Below are 24327 nucleotides of genomic sequence, written 5' to 3' on the forward strand. Positions count from 1 at the left end.
CAAATCATAATCTCCCTGCTCCTTCCCCATGGGATAATCTGTAGTTCTGTACTTCCTTCTGGGCTTCCTACTCTTCTTCTTTTGGTAGGTCATCATCTCCTCAAACCGCTTCCCCTTGTTTGCACTAGGACCAACCTCCTCTTCTCTATCTCTCTTCCCTAATGGCATGACATCTTTAACTTCCTCCAACTCCAACAAGCCAAATGTAACTGCCTTACCTTTCCCTTTCTCTTCTGCAGTGGCTTTACGGATTCAAGAGGTACTAGGCTCCCAATAGACAAAAGGATAGAATCTGAAGGACGACTTCTGGAGCATTCCTGTCTTTAATAAGAGCTGTGAACTCCAAGCACTCTAAAAACCTCTCTGGGTCTTCATTGGGCAACCCGTGAAATCGAGGAAATTCATGAGCTATCTCTCCTCTTGACTAACTTATCTCAAACACACTTCCAACTACCACCCAAGCTCTTCTAGGAAGAAAACAAAAATAATCACTGCAGTGAAGAAAACTTACCCTGCATCTGACTGGCATTCTTCTTCCTAAGAGCAATCACTTTCAAAGCCTTTTGAACCTTAGCACGGAGACGTATCACCCGAAGTTCAACATCAAGGCATCTATCTCTCCTGTGTCCACACTCCCCACATAACTCACAATGAATCACTCTCATGCGAGGTTTTGTCTTCATAGTTTCAATCTCTAACCACACAGAAATTCAAGCAACATTCCCCAGCCAATTTTCTGGGCCGTTTTGTCCTGAGTACCCAATCTCAATTCAAAAATCCTCCTGTCCCCAGCAGGATCACCAAAAAGATGATAAGGAAAAAAAAGGAAAGACAACCAGGAATTATGTACTTCACCACGTCAGATAGCTGAGACTTCATAGGGATCACCTGCAATGTGGGCTCTTAGATGATGAGCTTATGAACCAGGTTCCAAAGCAGATATCTAGAGCACACAAATAACAAGTCAATCTCCCACACAATCTGACTAGAACGCACACACAGGAACACACAGACTCTTTGAAAGAGGGGAAAGAAGGCTTTGACTTGTTGTAGCTCTGTGTCAACCAAGAGTTGTTCATACACAAAGTCGTTCTTTGTACGACAGATCAACCACACATGATGTATCTACAACACCTCCTTCCAGCAGCTTGTATAAGTAAAACAGCTCATACTTATGCTTCTCGTAATGAATCCTCATGCACAAAGAACCCCCAAGAATGCTAATCCATCGAGTTATCCCCTCCACCTATAGATTCATGAGACCTCAACAATCAAAGTCCCTTCAGTCACTATTCCATCTGCACACAAGCTGTACGTCATACTCAGAATTGTAAGCAGCCACATCATGAGTGCTTCCAGCAGCGACAACTCCCAATCTGTCTTTTGTTCCAGCTAAGCTCCCCCACGCAGCCTGCACACTTGTGCGTGATTAAAGGTAACAAACCCACAGCCCAAAAAAAAAAGCGACTGGTACTTCATGTCAATCAGCCCGTTAGCTCTCCGCTCAGCTAATCGCCCCATCAGCCCTGTGCTTTTTTTTTGCAGATCATCACACCCCGTTGACAGCCCGTACACAGCCCAATCGCCCCCTCAGATCGTCACAACCCTCTACACCTTGACACACTGCTTTTGTACAACACTTTGAAGCCCATGAACCATCTGTTCATCGACCAGCAGATCCTTTCCTCTCTCTTTCTTTTCCGCTCTTTCCCCCCCCACGCAATCTCTCTCGCTCATCAACGTTTTCCAGCACTCTCCAGTAGCCGCCATCCCATGTATCAGCCCACTCTTCAGCCAGAGCAACCCCAATCCTTGATCACATAGCCACCTTGCATGCATACATTCCCTTCCAGATTTTCCAGCCATGTCATCACGTAGAATTTACCACTCTTCCATTTAAAAAATGCAAATATCCCCCAAGGCACATTAAATGCACATTTTGGACCTTTGGTCACACAATTCCCCCACACATTGGCATGCACATTAAGACTTGCATGCACCCATGAAAAGCCCCTTGACATGGACACCAGAACATACACTTGACCACACACTGGACACCCTTGCTCTGGAAGTCTGGTACAACCACATTGCATTTCATCATTTCCCATGAAGTCCCTGCAAAACATACTTTATTGTCTCAAAAAACTATAGATTAGTCCATCATGCTTGTGAAAGAAAAATCCACAAATGCCAAAAGTCCACACCTACCCTAGATGTGTACAACTATGTAGCTATATACAGTGCTCAAAAACTTGATACAGGTTTTGTCCTATCACCTATGGATTTCATCCAGTTGATCCGTGCCCCCGAGGCCTCACAATAGATAGCCAAGGCACCTCTGACTCTCTCTAGATTGGTCGTGGTGCCCTCAACATACAAGGCCGTGTCATCTGCAAACTCTGAGTCAAGGAGCTCCTCCTCCTGCTTGATTGGGAGCCTTAGCCTTGTGAGACCCCTCACCTGTGATCTCAAATAGTAGCCCAGAGCCTCTACTACAAATAAGAAGAGGAAGGGAGCTAGTGGGCAGCCCTGGCAGACCAAGCAAGAGAGAGGAAAGGCCTCGCGTGTGTGTCCTTCGATAATCGTCTGACTAGAGCTCCCTGCGTATAGTGCTGAAATTCCTCTGACCCATCTGTCTGAGAAACCCAATCTGCTCATAGTGCCCTCCAGGAAAGACCACTCCACCCTGTCATAGGCCTTCTCAAAGTCCAAGAGAAGGATGGCTAGTGGCTGTGACTCCTCCTTGGACCAATCCACTGCCTCCCAGAACGTGAAGATGTTGTCCAGGATGATGTGCTCTTGGACAAACCTAGTCTATGTGTCATGGATGATGTCGGTAAGATGAGGCCGTAACCTCAAACTCAAGACCTTGGCGAGGATCTTGTATGCAGTATCAAGCAGAGTGATCGGCCCTCCACTGTCGGATGTCTGACCTATCTCCCCCTTTCTGGATCAAACAAATCCCGCAAGGAGTGAGGGAGAAGGCTTGTGTCGAAAATCTCCTGGCAAGCCAAACAGAAAGGAATGGAGATAATCTCCCAGAAGTTCCGGAAGAAGGACGGAGTCAAGTCATCCTCCTCTGGGCACTTCTGGGTTGGGAGAGCCTTGAGGGCTTCCCAGAGCTCCTCATTTGTGAAAGGCTCCTCAAGTCTGCTGCATAAGTCCCTCGAGACTACTGTTGGACGTGATCCCAAACTAGCTCTCAGGCCACAAGACCAGCTGGGGTCATCCTCTCTGTCTGAAAGAGCTGGCTATAAAATCCAGTGGTCATGTCAAGAATCTCCTGCGGGTCAGTGTGCATGATGCTTTGCGAGTCCCGGAGACGCTGTAGCTGTGTGCCGGTCGATCAGGGCCCAGTGGTATGAAAGAACTGCTTCGTCATCCTGTCCCCCTGCTGTACCCATCGGGCCCGGGAGGAATGGTAGGAGAACTCAGCCTGTTGTAGCTCTGTGTCCTGAAGCTTGAGACGAGCGCTCTTCAATTTGTCACTAAGCCACTGAGACACTGGGTCCTGCTCCGTGAGCCTCTTGATGGAGGTGAGGTCTCTCCTCAAAGCCCGCTTGCGTCCTTGAAGGGTTCTCCTCCGCCTAAGGGCGTGAGCCTGCAGCTCCACATTGCTCCTCTAAATCGCATCGGCAACCCACGCAGCCCAGCCCTCGCTCGGTGCCATCTCTTAGTGCTCTCAGATCTCTGCCATAACCTGTTGAATCTCCTTGTCTTGCAAGAGGTCATCTGGAATGCAGACCCCCTTCTGGAGGAGACCTCGGCGGGGCTGATCCAAGTGAAGTACCACTGGAGAGTGGTCGGTCATCGTGGTACCTACCAGAATCTCGGTAGCGCCGCCTCTGTGTAATGCCTAGTTCCCAACATAGAAGCGGTCTAATCTCTCGAGCAATCCATCGTGTCTCCTCTGTCCAAAGGAGAAGAGAAGGCTGCCAAGAGTCCTGCTGAACTCTGGCTCTCCATGGGTCTCTACCACTGATCATGAAAATGAACTGCTCCCAGGTACTGCGCTCTGCTGCTGGCATCTCAGAGAATGAGGCGCCGCCCTGCTTGTCTTTCCCAAACTCCAAGTTGTTGAAGTCCCCTCCAACAATCCAGGAGTCAACATCGAGAAGACACTCTGACAGCCTCCTCCAAAAGGCCGGGTGGTGCTGTCTACACACTGGGGCATACACGTTCAAGATTCCAATCCTAGAGTGTCCCGTCCGAACTCCCATCCAAACTGCCCGTCCTGGAATGAGCTCGCCCTGATCGTAGACCTCTGAAGCCAAAGTCTGTGAGACTAAGATGCAGACCCCTCCGCTCCGTCCTATTGCGGGAGACCACTCCTCTGGACCTCTCCCTGGAAGAAGGTGATGGCGTCGTCTCATGTCCGTTGCTAAAAACATGTGCTCCTGAATCATAAGGATGCCCACTGCCTGCCCTACCATTGCCCTCTGCAACTCCTGCTGGAGTATCATGTACTGTGGCTGGCCACGAGCACGGTCGTGGAGCCAATGTACGTTCTATCTCACTATGGTCCAGCTCATGAGGACGGGGGAGTCGGGAACAAGGCTCTCTTGTGGGTGGGTGCCTGTCCTAGAAAGATTGTCTTGTGTGATTTTACCGGGGGTTTGGAGGGCGAGTAGTCAGTGTCCACTACCAGCTCAATACGAATCTTCTGTGCCCACTTCATCATGAAGAAGACTTCCACCCCGAACAACTCCGCACACGTCTGGAGGGGCCAAAAGTGTCTGCTCGACCTTTGCCTCCATCGGCAATCTGATAACTCCTGTCGCCAAACTGCACACCGGCTCCTTGCACGTGAAGCTCAGTTAAAAGTTCACCTCCGCACCATGGGCGTACCAAAGATCTAGTCCCTATGGTCCCATCCACTCGTCCATCATGAGCATAATCTGATTACCCAAAATAGCATCAAACACCTCCAAGGACCACTTCTCCAAACCTGTGGAGGCAAATGGAAATCTGTGGAGGCAAATCTCCAAACGGGGTGTGTCTGAGATCCCACTGCACTGATTGAACCCCCCTTTCGGGGCTGAAGGACCATGAGCGTGATCTCCAATGGTAGAGGATATGAGTCTGGAATCTCCAGATAGTTCCAAGGTCCTAACCTCGAGAAGTCACGCGGTAAGGGACGCCCAGGTTGGAGGTTGGGAGCTGCTGGCCGAGAGGACGAGCCTCGTCCCTCAGGATCCCTCTTTGAGCGGACCTAATGCTCCGATGAGAAAGCAGAAGGGGGCGTCGTTGTTCCCTTGCCTGATGGCAGGGGTGTCGAAGCGGAAGAAGCTGCTACGGAAGCGGAGAGGGAGAGGTAGGGACACGGGGGACAGAGGGCGGGGGGCGGGGGGTGAGAGTGACCAAAGGAGGGGGGGCTGAGGGGGGGGGGGAGGGGGCGGGGGGAACCCTGGAGGGGGAGGGGGAGGGGGAGGGGGAAGTGAAGAGAATGAGGGGGAGGAGTCAGGGGGGGGGAGGGAGGGGGAGGGGGAGGGAAAAGGGCGGCCTCAGGCCCCCCTGCTGATTAGGCTCGTCGGGGCTTTGGATTGGCTCCTCCATGGCTCTCGTCAAGCTAGCATCTGCGGCTTTTGTCATCGCCGCATCTGGAGCTCCTGGGGCTCTCTGCTCCTGCAAGGATGGGTTGGCCCTCTGTCTACGGCGTTTGCGCGCTTGCTTGCTTGGTTTCTTTTTCTTTTTAACCTGTGTCTAGCTCCCTTTCGAGGGGGTAACCCATGGGGTCTGAGACTCCTGCTGCTCCTGCCTGAGAGGGCGTTGAACTCGGGCATGCTGACTTTGGCTACTCGTGGAGGAGGAGGAGGAGGCGCACGAGGGAGGCCATGGGGGCAATCTCTAGTGAGGTGACCCATTTGTTTGCATCGAAGACACTGGTCTGGTAACCCAGAGATCTTCACCCTCTGGCGAAGCGTGCCCCCTTCTAGGGTCTCGAGAAGGATCAACTCTGGGAGGGACTGCGGGCTCTCCACCACCAGTTTGATCCTGGGGACTCCATCATCTGCTAGAACGGAGGCGGTAGTCTTTGGCGGGGACTCAAGCACTGTGCCAAATGCCCGACCAATGGAAGGGAGAATGGCTCAATACTCCTTGGGGAGCCCTGAAAGTGGAGTGTAACCGGAAACCGTGGAACATGGTGTGTCGTATCCATGTCCTCCACTGTGAACCCATGATACCAAGGAAAGAGGTAGACAAGGTGCGGGCTAAGGAGTATGGGGCTCTGCTCCACAAGTGTCGAGGCGGTGTCAGGGAAGCTCAGCTGGATGAGGAAAACGCCTCATCCATAGATGGTGACCTCTTGGATGTGGTTGCCCTCTAATGTCAAGCTCACCTGGATCCACTCTCGCCCCTGTCTCCGTGTAGGCGTGAGGCCCACAATTCTGTCCACAAGCGTCTTGTCTTGTAGGGACTGAACTGCCTGTTGTACTTGTTGCTTGTCAGCTGGAGAAAGAAGAACCTTGACGGCTGTGGGAGTCGAGGGTGCTGCCATAGAGCCCCTCTGGCCAGACCAAAGGTCACCACAAAGATTTTCTTTCACCGTAGCAAACACGAATGCTCCCGCTGCAGGGAGGCAAATGAAAAAAAGGAAAAGAAAGAAGGACGGCGAGGCAAGGCGAGGCGGAGGAGAGAGAAGGAGAGGGCGGCCGGGAAAGTAGAGGGGAGGAGAGGAAGGAGGGAGCAAGGGGGAGGAGGAGGAGGAAGGAATGAAGAAGAGGGAAGAGGGCGGGAGAGGCGGGAGAAGAGGAGGAGAAGAAGGTGGGGGGAGGCGGAATGGCGAGGGGGGCGCGTTGGTGGGAGGGTAGAAGGGCGGGAGGAGGTGCGGGGCGACAAAGAGGGGGATTGGGAAGCAAGGAGGTAGAAGAAGGAGGGGTGGAGCGGGGGAGAAGGCAGGGCGACGGGCAGAGCAAGGGGAGGCAGCGCGGGGGAGAAGGCGGGGCGGGGGAGAAGGCAGGGCGGGGGAGCAGCAAGGGGAGGCGGCGCGGGGCGGAGCGGGAGAAGGCAGGGCGGGGGGCGGAGGTGGAGCGGGGAAGGCAGGTTAGAGCGGAGAGGGAGAAGGGGCGAGGCGGAGCGAGGGCGAGGTCGAGGGCGAGGCAGGGAGGAAGGGTGACGAGGAGGAGGGGGCAACAGGGCGATCAAACAGGAGCCGTGGGCAGCGGGGGGGAGCTCACCGAGCAGCTCCTCCATCAGGCTCAAGAGTGCTTCTTTGTGTATATAGAAGCCTTGGTAAAAACTCTTTTAAGAGGGCTTGTTCAAATTCAGCCCATGAAGCTCATCCACCATTTATTGGTGTAATTTCAAAGGGAAAGACTCGTTTCCACGACTTGATTTTCAGGAGGGGTATTCTTGAGTCGATGGAAGTCTTGCCATTTTTGCAAGAACGTATTAATCATGTCCTTGTTGCATTCTTTTTCTTCCCCATTGAAAATGGATGGTTTCAAGTCCTTAACTATGTTTGAGGTTTCTTGAAGTTGAGAGGTGACCCTCTCAACTTGACTCGGAGGAGTCGGTGATTGTCCCATGGGAGTTATCGATTGAGAATCAGATACTTTAGATATGGCTTCAATTAGGTCTTTTAATGTATTGTTAATTGTCCCTAACCACTTTTCTATATTTTGTGTTCGAGTTTCAAGTTTAATGAACTCCGAATACGGCATTTCGTAAGCACTGTAATCAACGTCCTCCATTTCCATATAATCCTCTTGAATTCCGTTATGCGCTTCCTCATGTGTTTCCTCTTCCAAAATTGCTTTTCCTTTTCTAGCCCTTTCCTCCCTTTCCTCTCTTTCCTTGATCGTCTCCTCTCTTTTTTGACTCGTCATTTAAAAAAAATGAGAAATTTAAAGCAAAAAGCTTTATCAAGAGAAAAATCTGATGGGCCTTTTCCCTGATATTTGTCTTTGAAGTCGTTCCACTCTTTTACCTCACAATCTTGCCTTTGGATCTTACTTTTTTGCTTTCCTCGACCTTAATCTACAAATTCCCTTTCATTTTAAAATAGACAAGGCTAGGAGTTTTGGATGCTTGTGGGTAATGAACTTGGAGAGGTAGAGGGGGTGCAAAGAACCTTAGAACCTTTGGAAAGTAAAGGAGGCTTTAAACTTTAGAGAGAGGGAAAGAGGGGTATAAAAGAAATGATGAGGTGGCTTTTTCTAAGGTCTAAGGGCCCTTTGATGACATGGCAACTGTGGTGATTTCTTTCTTTGCTCTCTGCATTGACGACGAAACCGTCATGACAGCTCTTGTAGATATTCGTGTCGAAGTTAAACCACCTCACAAGGCTCACAAATCTCAATCAAGCCTTCGAGACGTGTAGTTGTTCTTTCCAAGTTTGAATTCGTGTGCAATATCATAAAGTACATGAGATGCGGGGAGCCTGTTGAGATAATTGCACTTGATGATCCAACTTCGGGAACTAAACAAAGGTAAGTGCAGGTCGACGACTCCGTGTCAACTACGTGCTCAGAGTTTTGCTTCTCAGTCGTCATCCACATGCTATCGATAGCTTTGGCAATTGTTGGAAACTTGTCTCTCCTCTAGTCACGACTCTAATTTTCTACATGCGGATAGAAAAAATGACAAGTTGCCCATTCGTTGGCAAAACTTTGAGCTGTTAGATTTGTGTCGATTTATTATCCCCATCTCAGCCATAGATTTGAGCATTACTTCCTTGGGATTTGATGATGCACACAAACAAGGGCGAAGAAGAATAACTGTTGCTGCTCTGTTTTTTGCAAAGTCTTAGACGAGGCTAGCCTTTTAAAGTGACGATTTGTGAGTGGCGATTATCCATTCTTAATTATGGTTTGTATATTTGACCTCTAGATCATCTTGTCGTTGTCAATTTGATGGTGAAGAAAACCAAAATATGCAACCGAATTCTCTTCCCAGAACGTATGCGTTGTGCTCTGATACCAGTGTTATACTGTGAGGGAAAAGGGGGGAGTGGAACAGTAGGAGAGCGTGACACAAGGAGTGTGGGTGTGTAAAGAATGCCTTGAGCCACACCACAAACTCAAAGGTTTTATTAGGATTAGGTATTCACCCTATGACTGTCTTAGGACAGTCATAGCAGTCGTAACATTTAAAGGGTGGCAATGTGCCTTTACCCCAACAACCTCCCACCTAAAGGCCAATGTGCCTAAAGGGGAGAAAAGAATAAAAAATTACAGCAATATACAATTACTGTATACAAGACCATAAAATAAGAATGGTCTCATCCTAATCCCATGATGTGGCGACAATGTGCAAACCGCTCTGTAGGCAAGCTCTTAGTGAGCAAATCTGTAGGATTATCATCAGTGTGCACCTTCACAAGCTCAAGCTGCTTGTCCTCCAGTACCTTCCTGATAAAATGATATTTCACATCTATGTGCTTGGTCTTCTGATGAAAGACCGGATTCTTTGCCAACATGATAGCACTCTGACTATCACAATGCAAAACTGGTATATCTCCTGTAATGCCCAAATCTCCCACCAGCCGAGTAAGCCATATTGCTTCCTTGCAAGCCTCAGTGGCTGCAATATATTCAGCTTCAGTGGTTGACAGTGCAATGCATTTCTACAACCGAGACACCCATGATATAGGACCTCCTGCAAACGTGAAAATATAACCGGTAGTAGACTTCCGGTTATCTGCATTTCTTGCATAGTCTGAATCTGTAAAACCATGCACCAATGCATCCTACCTACCATAGCATATGCACAAGTCTTTGGTACCCTTGAGATACCTCAAGACGCCTTTCACTGCTTCCCAGTGCCGCTTGCCTGGATTTGCCATATACCTGCTGATGACTCCCACCGCAAAAGCAATATCCGGACGAGTGGCAACCATGGCATACATCAAAGAACCAACTGCAGATGCATACGGAACCTTGGCCATCTCAGCCTTATCATCATCTGATCTGGGGCTGTCCTTACGGCTGAGTTTTAAATGAGGAGGCAACGGGGTACTAATAGACTTCCCCCCCTCCATTTTAAACCTCTGCAGTACCTTGCCAATATACTCTTCCTGTGACAGAAACAAAAGTCCCTTAGACCTGTCACGAGTAATCCGCATACCTAGTATGTGATTTGCATCACCCAAGTCTTTCATGTCAAAAGACTTATGTAGTTGCTTCTTCAAAGCAATAATCTCCTGCCGAGATTTGCTGGCAATCAGCATGTCATCCACATATAGAATGAGTAGCATCAAACTGCCATCCTTTGCCCGTTTGGTGTACAAGCAGTGATCGGTCTCACACCTATGATACCCTTGGGACTGCATGAAGGCATCAAACTTCTTGTACCATTCCCTTGGCGCCTGCTTGAGTCCATACAAGCTCCTCTTGAGCTTACACACAAGCTGCTCTTTCCCTTTAATAGCATATCCCTCTGGCTGACTCATGTAGATCTCATCATGGAGATCTCCGTGAAGAAAAGCAGTCTTCACATCCATCTGACATAAATCCATGTCCTCATGAGCAACAAGAGCTAACACTGCTCTCAAAGTAGTCATCTTGACTACAGGGGAAAAGATCTCATCAAAGTCAATGCCCTTCTCCTGCTTAAATCCCTTGGCAACCAATCTGGCCTTATACCTCGGTAAAGCATTTGAATCCACTTTGACTTTGTAAACCCACTTGCATGGCAAAACCTTTCTGTCTGCAGGTAGCTGCACCAAGTCCCATGTATCATTTTGAAGTAGGGAGTCCATTTCTGACTGCATGGCTTTCTCCCACTTCCTTTTCTCTGTTCTTCCCATAGCTTCCCTGAAGCTGGAAGGCTCACCACAATCTGTCAGCATGATAAAATCAGCCACATTTTTGGCTCCTGGAACAAACCTGTCAGGAGGCCGTTGTACACGGGTGCTCCTCCTAACAAAATGCTCCGTATTAGGCTGCTGTCTAGCCTGTTCGTCATGCATGACGGGTGGCTGTACCACCATATTTGGCTGTCCTACAGCGCCATTTGCTGGCATATCCAGTGGTGCATCATTGGCAAAATTGTCTGGCTGATTTTCAGCCTGTATATTCTCTTGAACAGGGTTATTTATAGCAGCCTGCTGCTGCATATCAATGGGCATTCTTTGCTGTTCGACATCATCATAAACAACCCTCCTGTATTCCACAGGTTGCATGGGTTCTTTGTGTACACTATCCTCTTTAAAGATGACGTCATTGCTGCGTATAATCTTCCGTTTGACAGGATCCCATAACCTATACCCCATTTCACCTTCGTCACCGTAACCCATGAAGATGCATCTAAAAGACTTTGGTTCCAGTTTGGTGCGCAGTTCTTTGCGTACATGAGCAAAGCACTCGCAGCCAAACACACGTAAGTGCTTATATGAAGGTGGCTTGCCAGACCACACCTCCTCTGGCACTTTCAACTCCAAAGCCTTGTTCGGCGACCTGTTAATTAGGTGAACTGCTGTTTGCACGGCTTCTGCCCAAAAGCCATGGGGCAATGCAGCATAAGACAACATACATCGAACTTTCTCCTGGATAGTCCGATTCATTCGCTCACTCACACCATTTTGAGATGCATTATGAGGGGCTGTGAGTTCCTGTTTAATGCCCTTAGCTTCGCATAACTGTACAAAAGCATGTGACACATACTCACCCCCATTATCGGATCTGAGGCATTTCAGCCTGCATCCTGTCCGATTCTCAACCTGAGCGACAAACTTCTTGAAAGCATCTAAGGCATCGCTCTTATGCTTCAAGAAATAGACCCACACTTTGCGTGTGGCATCATCAATAAAAGTAATGAAATACTTTGCACCCCCTAGTGATAGCTGTGGCATCTCACACAAATCAGTGTGCACTAGATCAAGGGGTGCTCTATTCTGGGGAGTTCTCCTCTTATGAGGAGCCATAGAATGCTTTCCAAAAATGCAATGATCACAAGTAGGCAAATTTGAAAATGAAAGAGACGGCAGATAACCCAAACGTGACAGTTCTTGCATTCTTTTAACGGACATGTGTCCCAACCGGCTATGCCACAATGAAACCTTCGGCAGCTCGGTTATGGCAACAACATGATTACCTACACTGGAAACATAAAGAGGGTACAAGGTATCACTCTTATAACCCTCAGCCACTACAACCTGGCCATCAGTAATCACCCATTTGGAATCCCCAAATGTGGTGTGGTAACCACTGTCATCCAACAAGCCAGTGCTAATCAGATTTTTCTTGATTTGCGGCACATGGCGAACACCATTAAGCATAAATATGCGTCCGTCAGGGAATACTATCTGTATACTGCCAATCCCTGCAATCTGACATGCATAGTTGTTCCCAAGGTGAACAACTCCATGAGTACTTGTGTAGGAAGTAAACCACTCCCTATGAGGCGTAACATGAAAAGAAGCACCTGAATCCAAGAGCCAGGTGTGCATGTCATGGCCATCAACAACCAATGTATATGCAATTACAGCAGAAGAACATAATGCATCATGTCTGTCACTGTCACTGTCCTCTGCTGCAACATTCACTGCATCAGTGTCATCTCCCTTGGCCTTGCCTTTGCCTTTGCTTCCACTGCCTGCATCCTTTGCCTCAGCCTTCTTGGCTTTCTGATCCCGTATAAACTTAAAGCACTTAGACTTCACGTGTCCCTTCTTGCCACAGTAAAAGCATTCAATATCCTTTTTGCCACGGGAATGACTGCGGGATTTGGACTTGCCAGCAGATCTCCCCTTCTGCTGAGTCCTACCTCTTTCCTGTACCTGCAAAGCATTGGAAAACTTGCTGCCCGCATTATTCTTCCTGCTCATCTCCTCCATGAGAAGAGAGCTCTCCACATCAGCATACATATAAGAGTGACATTTGAATTAGACAGGGTTGTCTTAAAAGTGTCCCAACTCTCAGGGAGGGTACACAGCAAAAATGCAGCCTTGAACTCCTTGTCCAAGTTCAAACCCTGTGCAATAAGCTGAGTAAAGATGGCATTGAACTCACTCAAGTGTGAGGTCATAGCTGTACCTTCCTTCATGCGAAGGTCGGCAAGCTTCTTCAACCAATAAACCTTAGTGGCTGAACTCTTTTGGGCATACAACTCTTCTAGCCTCTGCCATAGGCCATAAGAGGTCTTTTCTGCCTGAACATTGAACACAAGAGAATCAGTGAGAGTAAGCATGATAGCCGCCCTTGCGGACAAATCAAGCTCCTCCCACTCATCATCTGCCATCCCAGATGGCTTGACACCCTTCAACCTTATGGGCTTAGAAATCTTCTTTAGCAGAAGTACATTCAAACACTGTTCTGCCCATAATGCATAATTGTGTGCCCCTTCCAATTTCTTTATGTTCAGTATTGAGGATTCACTTCCCCCTGATGCCATATCAGACAAGGAAAGTGCCTGACTCCCTGTAAGTCAAAAAAATGACTAAATAAAATTCTGATTTCTCAGAAAACCTACTCACAATAGTGCTTTTTTTTTTTTTTTTTTAAATTTTTAACTGACAAAAAAAACCTGCAGCAAAACAGAAAATTTTCCCTCCAGTCACTGTACCTTCTGACACACTGTACCGTGCTCAAATAGGCATAAACCAGTAACTACAGAATTGCTGCAGCTGTTCCACAAGTGTTTTATCAGTGCAACATCATCTGACGAAGCACAAAACACTGCTGTCGTGGACACTTCTCCCACCTCAGATGAGGTATTGCACTGATTTTGTATGCATAAACCACTTGGCATACACTGTTTTGTCCACTGAAAAAGGCTCCAAACACCTCAGCCTGTCACAAACCTGCAACAAAGTATGGGACAAATCCCAAGCAATCACCCTTCTGCCAAGGGGAGAAAAGGCATATGAAGTTCTCAAACAGTAACTCAAGTGCTCACAAGCAAAATCTGGGCAAAAGCCCCTTGATTTGACACCTGTACCAAGTGATAAACAATGAGGTAGCATACAAAATTCAGCGCTCTCCTGGCACTTTCACCTGACAATGTAATGCATAAACTGCTTGTGTGCACAGTAGCAACACAGATCCCAACGTACAAACACCGAAAAGAAGATCTTTTGAGCACCGTCAACGATGGACAGTTAGGGACCGAGTAAAACTCGATGCGCCCTGGCCAAGCGTGGCTCAACTGAGATTTTCTAAGTGCCGTACACAAAATGTGACCTGCAAAGAAATGTCACTGATACACTGCGAAAAACGAGACCAATGTGGGCACCCTGGCTCCACACTGCCCCAAGGCATACACTGCATTCATTGTCAGGCAAAAGCCCTAGTGTAAGCATAAAAGTCCTCTGCAAAATAAGGCATCTGACCTTCCCGAAAAATAACTGTGCAACCACCACACACTGTGGCACTAGTCACCTCAAGCACGAGGGACACGAGTGTACTTGCTGTACCTCAAACACACAGTTTTAAAAAACTGAAAAAATTCCGAGAATGCATCAAGAAAAAAAACTCGTTGTACTTCTGTACCTGCGTGTACTTGCAAGTACCACGTAGAAGAGCAGAGTGCTCTCACTTTTTCCTTCTTCCCCAAACAAATCTGTTTGTGCCTGTGCAGCTGTACCTTCTGTACCTGCGCAGGGTACCTGCTGTACCCTGTACTTGCGAGGGCACGGATCCCCCAAAAAAAATGTCGAAATTCTCAAAAAAAAAAAAAATCTCGAACCTTGGCTGAGGGTACAGCCGGTATGGCTGTACCTGTACGTGCATGGCTGTTCACAGCCCGCTGATGGAGGTCGGCTGCCTGTGTGCAGCCGGCTGCTGCTGGTCACACGACCCGGCAGCTAACAGCTGCACGGTCGGCTGCCTGTCGCGGCTGGTCGCGGTCGCGACTGGCTGGTCGGCTGCTGCCTTGCAGCCGGTCGGCTGGTTGCAGCCGCTGGCTGCGGTCGCCTGGTAGGCTGCGGCCGCCGGTTGCTGGTAGCAGCTAGCTGCTGCTGTAGCTATGGCTGCTCGCGCACCTGCTGCACGCGGCTGCGTCTTGCTTGCTGCGCCCTGCTTGCTTGCTGCTGCGCCCTGAAGCACACCGCGTGCTGCCTGCTGACAGAGGGCACGAGGCCCGAGGGGAGAGGGAGGGGTAGACCGGAGTGAGAGGGAGAGGGTGGCTCTGATACCACTTGTAAGGGAAAAGGGGGGAGTGGAACAGTAGGAGAGCGTGACACAAGGAGTGTGGGTGTGTAAAGAATGCCTTGAGCCACACCACAAACTCAAAGGTTTTATTAGGATTAGGTATTCACCCTATGACTGTCTTAGGACAGTCATAGCAGTCGTAACATTTAAAGGGTGGCAATGTGCCTTTACCCCAACATATACTTGACAACATAGAGGGCTATAGATTGAGCTACGGACTCCTGCTCTGCTTCTCGTGAGATCCCTCCGTCGACCTCCTCCTTCCACTTTGAGCTCTTCCTCTGGAATCCTCCCCCAAGCCCAGAACTTGCCATGTGGCCTTCCCAATTGGCGCCATGTGTCCCCCAAGGGACCTTAGCATATGAGCCCTCCTCCTTCCACTTTGAGCTCTTCCTCTGGAATCCTCCCCCAAGCCCAGAACTTGCCATGTGGCCTTCCCAATTGGCGCCATGTGTCCCCCAAGGGACCTTAGCATATGAGCCCTCTCTTGGGCTTCTTTTGCACCTCCTCATTTATTTCCTAGGCCTAGGTGTGACCCTAGACCCAAGCCCTCTAGGCCCTACTTGTGCTGCTGAGCCCTCTTGGTTTCCTGCCTCACCATAATCAAGCCGTGGGGCTTCCGTGACTATGGTTGACATGACGATCTTGAAGTCGAACGCTTGGTGTCGCTATCACCTGCCCAATCTGAGTCATAGAATCCACCTAACTCAATCCCTATGGTGTATGTAATCCCGTTTGTGCAAATACCCTAAAGATACCTCAGCACCTGTAGACCTGCCTCCCAGTGATTCTCCTTGGTTTTGGCAGAGATCTGACACAACAGCCCAACGGCAAAGGAGATGTTTGGGCCTGGCGTTGGTTAGATAAAGCAGATTGCCCACCAACCGTTGATACGTGCTAGCATCTACAAGATCTAAAGAGTCAAGTAAGCTCAACTTCTGCCCAACCTCCATCGATGTCATAGCATCCTTGCAGTCCGTCATCTCGAACTGCTTCAGTATCTCTCGACAATGTTTCTCCTGCGAAAGGAAGATGCTGTCTTTGTTGTGCCTGACCTCGATCCCAAGGAAGTAATGGTGGAGAGGTCCCAAATCTGTCATCTCAAACCCCTCCATTAGTAGTTTCTTGACGTGAGAGATCTTCCTAGTATGGTCACTGAAACCGGCCTTCAATAAATTAAAGGGCAATAGAGCTAACAAATAACCAGCCAACACTGTTATATTAACAATTCAGCAAATATACAATTGGCAGATTGGGAGCTAGAGTGCCCCTACACCAAAATGAAGACACAAATTAGCCCCAAATCTTGGCGCCCCTTTCAGCATTTCTTTTCTAAATGGAGAGACCTGCAAATAGATACACAATGAGTTCAATCTCATTTGCATTCATTGCATTTCCCACTCTCAGTAGGCATTAGTGTCCCAAGCATTAATCTTGTTGGGCCTTGCTCTCACACCCAAATGGCAATAGGTATCCATCTTAGTGCAAACAGTTGCATAAAACTTGGAGTTGTTGCTAGCAGCCCAAACGGGGCTACATAACTCCCCAAACTACCACAGGTGTCAACTGATTCACTGAAATACCCAAGCAATGGGTGAGAGCATAGCTAGTTTGCCTTGAACCTGGGGAACATGAACTTGAATTGCAAGCATCCACTGTGGACCACCCTGCTAACTAAGCTTCCCCAAACACAGTTCACAAGAAGGAACAAAGTGTGAGTGAGCAACCAATCACTCTTTGTCATCAAGGGCATTACACAACCCGCTAGGTATCCATAACCAATGTACGTTCTTTGTTAAGAATGGCTGCTACCAAACATGGCAAACATGCATCCATTTCTATTCCAAATGGCTGATGATTACCAAAAAGCGAGCGAGCCAAAAAAAGCGAGCGATAAAAAACAATAAAAGAATTACAAATCCCCCATTTCAGTAGGAAAAAATAATAACTTATTCAAAAGTCCATATGTTTCCTCAATGCTAGAAGGTTAAATATGCATATAACTTTCAAGCCACTAACACTAATTTCACATCATCCATGAGACAGTTTGTATGTTTAATTTCCAAGTCATTGTTTGTATCAAAGACAAATCCTACTGCAATCAAGTTCTCTCTTTCCAGTAGAGTAATTGAGATCATCAATGCGACCTTCCACACAAGTGGGGTGGTTCCAAGGACTCCTTGCATGGATTAGTGTAGATTCCATGCATATGTAAATGCTTAGCTTTTTTAACTCTGTTCACTCTTGGAACAAAACCCATGTTTCTTTGTTGCTACAAAAATATCCTTCCCTAATGATTTATTCTTACCTCCCACTAATCTTACCAATGCAGCAAATTGACCACAAATTCATATTTTGGTGTAGTAAATTTTACTAGATGGTGCACAAAAACGTGATAATATGTAACATATCAAATCAAATGACAAGGCATGATTTAGATGAATATCATGCCTTTTTGCACCATCTAAAAAAATTGTGTGCATCAGAATATGAATTTTGTGAAATTCTGTCCAATTTCTTGCACCAAGTTTAAAGCAAGGTTTCCCACAATGTGGAGCAACACGACACTGTCTATTTTGGCAAAATAAAAACCAAAATTTAACATCCTCTACCTTTTAATTGCACTCTTGGGATCACTCTTCATAAACCCATAAAGCATGTGCAAGTAAGCATGTGTTAAAAATTAACCCTATTCTTGCATTTTTACATTTTTTCATGTAAATGGTTAAACCCTTGTACATGTTTACATTTTCAATCTTAAAATTGTGAAAGTCCTTCATAAATCTACATACATTAAGTTGCTATTTTATAAATCCCCTCATGCACATGAACAGCATGTAAGTCCCCCCACTAAAAAATACCCCTCAAACCCCCCGGGGTAATTGCCAAACCCAAATGGAGTCATGTTACAATAGTACTTAACTTTAGACTACTCAATTTTAAGAAATGTGACACATAACCACCCTTTTAACTACTTTATACTTCAAGCAATTATTTTATAAAATACTTAGATTCTTTCTTTGCTTGCTTGATCTTCCAACCACTCAACTAATTGTCGCTCGCTTTTTTGGGCTTGCTCACTTTTTCTCGCTCACTCTATTGACTGCCTCCAGATGGCTTGTATTTAGCCTAGGATTGTTCCAAGTAACCAATACTTGGTCACACAATCCCTTGCAAATGCCGTGCCCTCTCAACCACCTTACCCCTCTGAGTAAGGATAGAAGCTTAAAAATCCAATTAGCATCCATGGAAGCTTGGACTAGGAGAAGGACTTCACACTGAGAGTTCCCCTGCTCAGTGAATGCATTAGAATGTCTGGCCAGCTCTTCCAAAAACAGCTCACCAATAGGCTTAGATTCCCTGTGTGCCCATTTGATTTTTCATAGTAGCTTACAGTTAGCTCTTTGTAACAAGGCAAGCTTCCAAAGCTATTTCACTCATGTGAGCTGATCTATGTAGACCTTGCGCAACCAGGCCCCTTTCAGAGCTGCTAGTAGCCAATGGCTTGACCCTGCAAGTAACCGGGCCCTCTACTAGCCAGCAAGGGGCCCCAACTCGTGTTTGTAGGTAGCCTTACTGGATGCTCACATCAAGGAACGAGGCTCATTTCGAAATCAGCTACCTTGTTCCAGCCGCTAGTCACAACGCCAACCAAGTCAAGCTCTTCAGTCAAGGAAAGAGCTTACTATAGTTATGTACGGGTCCCACAACACCTATAACATCTTTGATTAAGGCATCAAAGGCCAGCGCCGACACCTAGCAATTCTCCCGAATAGCAGCTTGTCATCAGCCAAGACCTCCTAGGGAGTAGACGTAGGTCATACAATGTCCAAGCGGCTATCTGCCAGCAGTCCGTCAGCTCCCGCATGCACCAAACACCCATCCCATGTGCGCCAAACGCCTGCCCCTGGCCATTGACCAACACAGGTCCTTCCATGGACTTCCTGGCTAAATTGGTTTGCATAGGCATGCCAAGGTCTTTAATTTGCCCCCCCTAGGCCCTATGTGGTTCTAGTGGGACCCGACCAATGGCCAACTTGGGTCCTAAGGGTACTTTGCCCCCTCTTTGGACCTAATCACTAATTCACCCCCAAGGCACTAACCCGTAGGGGGAAACTTGCACACTTTGCAACCTAAGGCCATGCCTGCTTTATTTCTCAGGGTCTAGCCCACATGCAAGCCAGCATGAATGGGCTAAAATTCACGCCCTCGGGCCTCGTGACAGTCATCAGTAAGGATCAGGCTGAATCAGCTCGTCAACATATAGGATCAGAGCTAGCCTTTTATCCCCCTCTGAGAAGAGATAGAGGTTCGCATCTGATGGGCTCCGATTCAACCCAATCTTTGAGAAGAATACATCGATGCATTGGTACCATGCTCTCGAGGCCTGTTTCAGCCCGTACAATGCCTTCTTTAGTCTGCATACCTTTGACATGGACCCCGGAACCTGAAAACCAGGTGGTTGATCAACATATACCTCCTCCTCTAGGGCATAGCCTTTTACCACCAATCATGCTTTATATTTGTCCAAGTGCCCATCAGACTTAACTTTAGCTTGTACACCCACTTGGTATCGATGACCTTCTGCTTGTGAGGTTTGTGCACCAAGTCCCAAGTGTTAGAATGGCATCCATCTCTACCTTCATGGCAGCCTGACACTCGAGTATATCTTTTGCCTCCTCAAAGGTCCACGGCTCGTGGAGCTGAGCCACCAAGGTGAAGTTGGCTGAGGGTGTAGGCACATTGCGTTGTGACCGTTGAGCACCTGAACTTGACTTGGGAATGTCAGTGACCCTAGAATCCTACAAGGTCTTCAGATACCACGTCGGTAACTTCCTATCACCGGAAGTTGACTTCGGGGGTGGCTCTGGTGCATCTTGCTCTTCCTCTAGTTCCTTTGGTTCCTCAGGATCTTCAGTTGTCGGTACCTCTTAATGGTTAACTTGGGTGTCAGAACTTTGGGAACTTTGATGACCTCTTCCTCTGCTCGGGACGCTGTTGTTGTTGCTTCAGTGGCTGATACAAAATGAGGAGGGGAGGGGGACCTTTTATAGGCCTGATGTAGGCAAGAGCAAGCAGACTAGGGAGGGGGCCGACCCCTGCCCTAGACTGACTCATAAGAGCATCCTGGCCGACCAGCCAGGTCGGCTGTTAGGCCTGCCAGGCAGCCCTATAAAAGGGGCTCCTGGCTGCCCTCGTATGCTGCACCTTTGCAGCCTGCATATTCTCCAGGGAGGCGCCCATGTGGCAGCCTTCCTCCCTTCACAAAACCTAGATCCCTCCCAGCCCCCTATGATCAGATGACCCTTTGTCCCCTCAATCGTGGGCTCACAGATGGGTGCATTGATCTCTAACAAAATAGGTGTTGTATACATGGCCATTGGTCTCACCAACATAACAGCCACCCCTTTCTTGGGGGATCTTGGAAGTGTGCCTGAAAACATTGTCTTTCTAGTTGTGCCAAAGCTCACTAACCCCTCGTGAACAGTGCCTTGGCTTTGTGAATCATCATGAACACTGGCGTGGTAAATATTGTCCCTAAGTAAGTGTAGGCCTATACAATTACCATGGTCCCCCCCTGTTACATGAAACTATGCCAATGCAGAGCCCTCTGTGAGGTAATGTCATTTGCATATAAGATTATCTGTAACATCAAGTCTGCCAGCAGTGACCTATTACTTCCAAGTTCATCAATGAAGGTTGTGATCTCATTGAAGTAAATTCCAAAAAGTGTTGCTGATAAAGAGCATCCTTGTTTCACACCAATTGTGCTCCCAGACCAATCTAACATGCCGCCTAGGGCCTGTACCATGCGTCTGACTGACTCAATAGTCTCATCACCCTCCTAGATAGCCTCACTAGGGTCCGTACCATGCCTCTGATTGACTCAATAGTCTCCCCACTCCCCAGATCATGTCTCCTTGGATCTGCAACTCTTGGAGCCTCCTAACCATTCATGCTTGTGGGACTGTGTCAAAGGCCTTTCAAAAATCTTTGAAGTAGGCATAGACTTTCTGAGACCTCTGTCTCACCTCTTGGCTTGTGAGGTGAAAATATGTTCCAGAGTCAAATACTGCCTCTAAGACCATGCTTGTCCCAATCCCCTCTACCTGTGAGTCTTTTTACAAAGGTGTGGATCTCCTCTCCAATATACACGTATAGATCTTGGCCAATCATAATAGTGTGGTAATCCATCGGGTCCCTAGCTTTGTATATCAGTACCATGGCAGTGGTGCTCCAAAGGGGAGGAAAGCCATGACATACGTCGTCATTAAACATCTGAGCCAAGATCGGGACATATGCATCCCGTCCATGAGCAAAATGGTCTTTCGGTTATGGTCCTGGGCTTGTGCGTTTTGTGGAGTGTGTACGGTGCAGCTCGCATATTCCATGTGGTAAGTGGGGTGGATGTGGTTGGCATGGGCAAAAGGGCATGTCAGGTTGTGAGGTGGGACATCATAAACGGAGATGGCATATGTGTGCCAGAGACACAGAGAGAGAGAGAGAGAGAGAGAGAGAGAGAGAGCAGAGGAGCTTAGCATAAGTATGAGATAGAGAGGACTCATATGCCTGGAAGGCCTTATTGAGAAGAGGAGGGGGTGGAAGGGGAAGATGACAGGAAGGCTCTAGACTAAACACATAGCACTTCTTGCAACAGACAGCCTTCACACATGCGGTAGTCTTTCAAATGCAAGATGCTGCAATCAATTTGTGTTAACCCACATTTGACGTGCTTCTGTAAATTAAGGATTTGCCATGTCCTATGTCTGTCCTCTCATCGTCCAAGACTAAAAAGTAAGAAAGTGAACTATTCTTGCACCATCTTCAAAAAGTCTTCCATTATTCTCATCTCTTGAAACTAATGCTGGTTTTTCCAGGGCCTGAGGTAGAAAGATTGGCAGGATTGGCAGCAAGGTACAAGGTGCATCTGGTCATGGGGGTTATTGAACGAGCTGGCGCCACTCTCTATTGCTGTGTGCTTTTCTTTGATTCCCAAGGTCAGTACTTGGGTAAGCATAGAAAACTGATGCCTACAGCATCTGAGCGGCTGATATGGGGTTTTGGTGATGGTTCAACATTGCCTGTAATTGAAACCCAAGTTGGGCGCATTGGGGCTTTGATTTGCTGGGAGAACAGAATGCCTCTTTTAAGAACTGCAATGTATGGCAAGGGTTAGTCACTGGCATTGAAGTGATTTTATCTCTTGAGTACCTCATTTTTATGCTCCTTGTGGCAAGCAAGATCTTCATGTTCAACTTATAGAAGGGCTATTGTTGCTGTCGTTGCAGGCATAGAACTATACTGTGCACCCACAGCTGATTCGAGAGAGACTTGGCAAGCATCAATGACTCACATTGCATTGGAAGGTGGATGCTTTGTCTTGTCTGCAAACCAGTTTTGCCGCAGGAGAGACTATCCCACACCACCTGAATATGTATTTGGAGGCTTAGAAGATGAGCCGCTGCCTGATGCTGTTGTGTGCTCAGGAGGAAGTGTCATTATTTCTCCATTAGGGATTGTGTTGGCAGGACCCAATTATGAAGGTGAAGCACTTGTGTCTGCGGATATAGGTAAGTGGATTCCACACTTTGATTGCTATTTTTGTTAAGTGGGGACTTAAAATTGACTCATGACACCCATGGTCCATGGAACATACGGCTTCCTGTTGTTCAAGAAGGCTTTTTTAATATTTGGTTGTGGGTCAAATAGTTTTGCTAGGATGGGATGGGGTACCACTGATATTCTCCTTTAAAAACAACCCCTCCCTGCTTTGCACAACTCGTATCATCTCTTTCCATTGAATTTTTAGTGCGAAATAATTTCCATCGAAATTCTTGTGCAGATTTTGGCGATATAATCAGGGCAAAGTTTGATTTTGATGTGGTGGGTCATTATGCACGACCAGATGTTCTTGGCCTTATAGTGAGAGATCACCCTCTCATTCCTGTAGCGTTTACATCAAACTCCACTTCTGTAGAGAAAGATGCTGCTGTGGACCTGAAAAGGTTGAGCCTATCAAAATGATAGCAGAGCATTCACAATCATTACTACATATGTAGTTTGTACCACTCACTCTGCAATTGTGAACCTCCTGTGAAATATTCTGAAAGTGAACTATGGGTATGCCAAATATACAGCCACAATTCTAAGTACATCTAAAGAACTCACAAAGTGGAGATGCCTATGAGGTCTCTGCTTGGTCTATTCCAGAGCGACCTGCTTAATCTTTGTGGATTAACAATCTGTTTGAAGGTCTGAAGCTAATTGCTGCAGACTCAGAAATGGAAACAAATCTTTCCGATTTCGGCACACAAAGCTCTATGACTGACTGGTTTTCTACCCAACTATCAAGTATTGTATCAGGCAAAAGTCGAATGCAGTGATTATGATTTAGATGTTTTTGGAAATTCAGTTACCACAAAGGTACTCACGACATGAAAGTTAATCCTACAATGCATGAGATCAATATGATCAAGGGAGAGATGGTGGTAGTTCATTCCTATGGTAAAATGTCCTCAAGTTGTGTGGGTTGTCATGGTACAGCAAAGCTCAACATGAAAAAAAGGGGTGGTAAGAAGTGAGAAACTCTTAATGACAAAATGTTCACCTCGCATTTCAAAAGTTGGTAAAGAAATGATAGAATTATCCTAGTTTCAATCGGTAAGAAAACAATCGACAAAAGGAGCCATCATCTTCAACTTGAAAGGCAATAGTTTGAATGTAGCTCCATGTTTGCCAGAGATTAGTCAAAACTTGATTGTAGCTCTAGTTGCTAAGTTGTCTCACCTATATGGCCTCATAGGTGTGTATGTTAGCATCGGGCATGATGATGAAACTCTACTGAAGAGAAATCTAGGGGTGCTCACTTGAGAGGCATTTGGTAATATTTGCATAGAGCTCGATTCCACAATCACAGCACCTTTACTTTTTTTAATAAAGAAAGGAATATTGAGCATTCAAGACGCCACCCTTAGGCACCCAATGGACTAATTGTAAAGTAGAGGGTGCATTCAAATGAACTAATGGGTGGGGCCTTTGAGAAAACCTGTCCACATCGGAGCTATGCCAAGCTAACTCGCACGTCGACGGTGAGAGAAGCCAAAGAAGGGTAACATCGAGCTAAGTTAGAGCTTGTTTAGGTTATTAGGCTAAGGCAATGCTAGAGTATTATGCTTCTTCAATTCTCAAGTGTGCTATTGGCGATGTAATTCTCTGTCTCCCAAAATTGAAGTGA

The 24327-nt window shown here is 47.3% G+C and overlaps 1 protein-coding gene across 8 annotated transcripts in view; it reads left to right on the forward strand.

The window, feature by feature from the left end:
• The window catches only part of LOC147892218 (bifunctional nitrilase/nitrile hydratase NIT4B-like), a 73998-nt gene extending 50461 nt beyond the window's left edge, over positions 1-23537 (forward strand). For all 8 annotated transcript variants that reach the window (XM_087388620.1, XM_087388623.1, XM_087388619.1 and 5 more), the window contains 3 exons: positions 21971-22264; positions 22382-22663; positions 22936-23537. In XM_087388620.1, the coding sequence (XP_087244746.1) occupies positions 21971-22264; positions 22382-22663; positions 22936-23117 (758 nt within the window). In that variant the 3' untranslated portion in view covers positions 23118-23537. The remainder of the gene's footprint in view (positions 1-21970; positions 22265-22381; positions 22664-22935) is intronic.
• The last annotated feature ends 790 nt before the right edge of the window (positions 23538-24327 follow it).

Source organism: Dipteris shenzhenensis, chromosome 17 (genome assembly GCF_047967505.1).
Source record: "Dipteris shenzhenensis isolate YYH24624 ecotype China chromosome 17, Dip_SZ_1.0, whole genome shotgun sequence".
In the NCBI taxonomy this organism is placed as follows: domain Eukaryota; kingdom Viridiplantae; phylum Streptophyta; class Polypodiopsida; order Gleicheniales; family Dipteridaceae; genus Dipteris; species Dipteris shenzhenensis.